Source organism: Sminthopsis crassicaudata, chromosome 3 (genome assembly GCF_048593235.1).
Source record: "Sminthopsis crassicaudata isolate SCR6 chromosome 3, ASM4859323v1, whole genome shotgun sequence".
In the NCBI taxonomy this organism is placed as follows: Eukaryota; Metazoa; Chordata; class Mammalia; order Dasyuromorphia; family Dasyuridae; genus Sminthopsis; species Sminthopsis crassicaudata.
Genome location: NC_133619.1, coordinates 402,310,940 through 402,314,485, shown reverse-complemented (window position 1 = coordinate 402,314,485; position 3,546 = coordinate 402,310,940). Strand labels below are relative to the sequence as shown.

Sequence of the window (3,546 nt, the reverse complement as noted above, 5' to 3'; positions counted from 1 at the left end):
TAACAATATAATTCAGGAGATACTTGTGATTCCAAGATTCAGGGGTGGAGGTCACTATAATGTACAATGTCATTTCTGAACACCTACAACCATAAATTTACATGCCCAATATGTGGCTCAACATCTTTAAACAATAATACCAATAACATATTATCACACATACTTATTCTAACCTCAGTCATGTATTAGACTATTCAGTACTCCAATCCTTGTTTACTCTTTCTTCACCCATAACCCAGAAGTGTATCTTAGCTTGGGTTGGGAAGTAGGTTGACAAGCTCTAGAAATGTTATGTATTTTTAGTCAGAAAACATGAATTTATTTGATTCTTTATTTTAATATGTCCTAGTTGTTTTATTGTAAGTCTTTTTAGATAGTCAGCTTTTTCATCCACAAAATGGGATTAATAATGGTCTCACCATGTATCTAATGATATTATTCTGAGGAAAACACTTTGTAAACTTGTGGGTCTTATATAAGCATGTCTCTATCTGTTGGGTTGACAGTCTACTAAGCCAAATGGGGCTGGGGAAAACATAATTTTAACATAAAAACTATAGGAGGAGGTGCTTTACCTGAGGGTTTAGCTTTATTTTAAAGAAAGATATGCATGCAGCCCAATGAGCTTGTCCTCTCTAGGTCTTCCTAAAAATATGGGAAAGATCCCACAGGAACTTTACCAACACCTAGATTAAAAATAATTAGAATGCTTTCCCAAAATTTTTCTTCCCCAATACTATGTCTTCAGCTACATGCAAATTGGAAACTCTGTCTCTGTATATACTTAATGCTCTCACATTCTTGCCTGGGGTCCTCCATATGGTAGGTTAAAAATAAAACAGGATTAATTATATATTACTTAACCTCAAATCATTCTTTTCCTTATACAGATAGAGGGAAATGTATCCAGAGAATTGGACCCAGGTAACAGAATTTGTGCTGACAGGTTTCCCTCATAGCTGGACCCTACAGCTCATGCTGTTTCTGGGACTTCTGGTGACATATATAGTGACAGTCATGGGAAATTTGATCATCATTGTGCTTAGCTGGTCTGACCACCGCCTGCAAACTCAAATGTATTTTTTCCTGAGAAATCTCTCCCTCCTGGAGCTGGTATTGGTCTCTGTTGTTGTTCCTAAGATCCTGGTCAGCATCCTTACTAGGGATTACTCAATCTCCTTTGCTGGCTGCATCACACAATCCTACCTCTATTTCCTCCTGGGCACCACTGACTTTTTTCTCTTGGCAGTCATGTCTCTGGATCGCTATCTAGCCATCTGCCATCCATTACACTATGAGACCCTAATGAACCGTCCCATCTGTGTCCGGCTAGTAATGGCTTCTTGGCTTGCTGGTTTCTTATGGGTGCTCTCTCCCACCATCCTCATGGTTAGTTTGCCTTTCTGTGGCCCTAATGTCATTGACCACTTCTTCTGTGACAGCTGGCCACTTATGCGGCTCTCTTGTGGAAATACCCAACTTCTGGAATTAGTGGCCTTTATACTTTCCACAGCTGTTCTTCTTGGTTCCCTGGCAGTGACTTCTGTTTCCTATGCCTGTATCCTTGCTACTGTCTTCCAGACTCCAACAGCCGCAGAACGAAAAAAAGCCTTTTCTACCTGTGCTTCACATCTTACTGTGGTTGTCATTGTTTATGGCAGCTCTATCTTCCTTTACATCCGCACATCAGAGGCTCAATCTATGCTTCTTAATAAAGGGGTCTCAGCTCTGGGATGCATCATCACCCCACTTCTGAATCCGTTCATCTTCAGTCTCCGTAATGATAAAGTAAAGCAGGCCTTAGGAGATGCTTTAAGATGGCACAGGAACATAGGTGACAGAAGGTTGTAAGGATCTTAGAAACTGGAGAAAGGGAGTGATGCAAAAAGACCCAGGTAACTTGGTATTACTCTCTCTTGGAGTCAAAGAAGAGACTTCATCCATAAACAATGAAAAGATTCTTCATGAGATTAGCAATTCTATTGTCCTTATGCAGTTCTGGAACACAGTTGCAGTGCAGAAAGGAGTGCTGATGGTCAGTCAAAAGAGAACAGACACTTTGTTCACAGTACCAAAGCAGAAAGGAATGCTACCTCTTGAGACTGCAAGGAACCAGAAATTCTTCCTAGAGAAAAACCAAAGTGCAAACCAGGAGAGCAGTGATCACACTTCTCCCAGTATGGCATCACCTTGGAAGCTTCAAAAATTTGCACTCCCCAGAACTAGCTCTGAAAACAGCAGTACAAAAAAACTTGACAGTTAGGGACAGTTTCTCCCCAACCCCACGTGAGCAGAGTCTAATTTAACATAAAGTTCAAAGTCAAAAATAGTCTAGAAAATGAAAAAACAATAATAAAAAGAATTTACTAAAGTTAACAAATAAGACCAAGACATAAACTCCAAAAACAATGTGAAAACAGCTACCAAAAAAATCTTCAAAGCAAAAGGCTAGTTAGATCCAAAGCCCACAAGAACTTTTGGAAGAGTTAAAGAAAGAGATAAAATTGCTATAGAAAAGAAATGAGAATGATACAAGAAACTTATGAAAAGAGGAGCGATGACTTCACAAAAGAAGCATAAAAATATTGAAGAAAATATCACTTTAAAAACAGAATTGGCCAAATTAATAAAGAAAATACAAAATTTCACTGAAGGAAATAATTCCTTAAAATTAGAATTGAGCAATTGGAAGCAAGTGACTCCATAAGACATTAAGAAACAAACAAACAAAAAAAAGGAATTCAAAAGGATTGAAAAAAATGGAAGCAAATGTACAATTTTTCATCAGAAAAATCACTGACCTGGAAAATACTTTGAGAAAGAATTTAAGAATTATTGGACTCCTTAAAATTCATGATCAAATAAAGACCTTAGACATCATGTTTTAATAAATTATTAAGGAAAATTGCTGTGATATCTTCGTTCCAGAAGCCAAAAATTCATATTGAAAGAATTCAAAATGGAAATTCCCAGAAATATCATAGCCAAACCCCAGAGCTCTCAGGTCCAAGAAAAAATATTTCAGACAGCCAGAAAGACACAATTCATATATTGTCGAGTTATAGTCAGGATCACACAAGATATAGAGACTTCCACAATAAAGCAAAGGACTGGGAATATGATGTTCCAGGAGGCAAAAGAGATAAGATTAAAACCAACAATCATCTACCCCATAAAATTGAATATAATTCTTTGAGGGGGAAAACGGAATAAAATGAAGGATTTTCAAGCTTTCCTTGTAAAAATACTAAAGCTGCATAGAAAATTTGACTTTTAAACACAAGACCCAAGAGAAGCAGAAATGGGTAACCATGAAAGAGTAACAACAAGGGACTCAAAATTAAATTATTTACTTTCCTTTATAAAAAGATATCTGAAAGAGGTCAAAAAATAAAAGGACCTATATGTGCACAAAAATTTATAGCAGTTCTTGTGGCAAAGAACTAGACATCAAGGGGATGTTTATAAATTGAGAAAGACTGAATTAGTGTGGTATATAATTGTGATGGAGTATTATTGTTCTATGGAAAATTGCAAGGGGGTATG

At 37.0% G+C, this 3,546-nt stretch overlaps 1 protein-coding gene across 1 annotated transcript; it reads left to right on the top strand.

Moving 5' to 3' along the window:
• Positions 1 to 900: 900 nt before the first annotated feature.
• Positions 901 to 1,851, top strand: LOC141559603 (olfactory receptor 6T1-like). The gene has a single exon (XM_074297392.1). It carries the CDS (start codon positions 901 to 903, stop codon positions 1,849 to 1,851), a length of 951 nt encoding a protein of 316 aa, XP_074153493.1.
• The last annotated feature ends 1,695 nt before the right edge of the window (positions 1,852 to 3,546 follow it).

Excerpts from the sequence above, each read along its gene's own strand:
- LOC141559603 (XM_074297392.1), top strand. The coding sequence starts at position 901 with ATGTATCCAGAGAATTGGACCCAGGTAACAGAATTTGTGCTGACAGGT.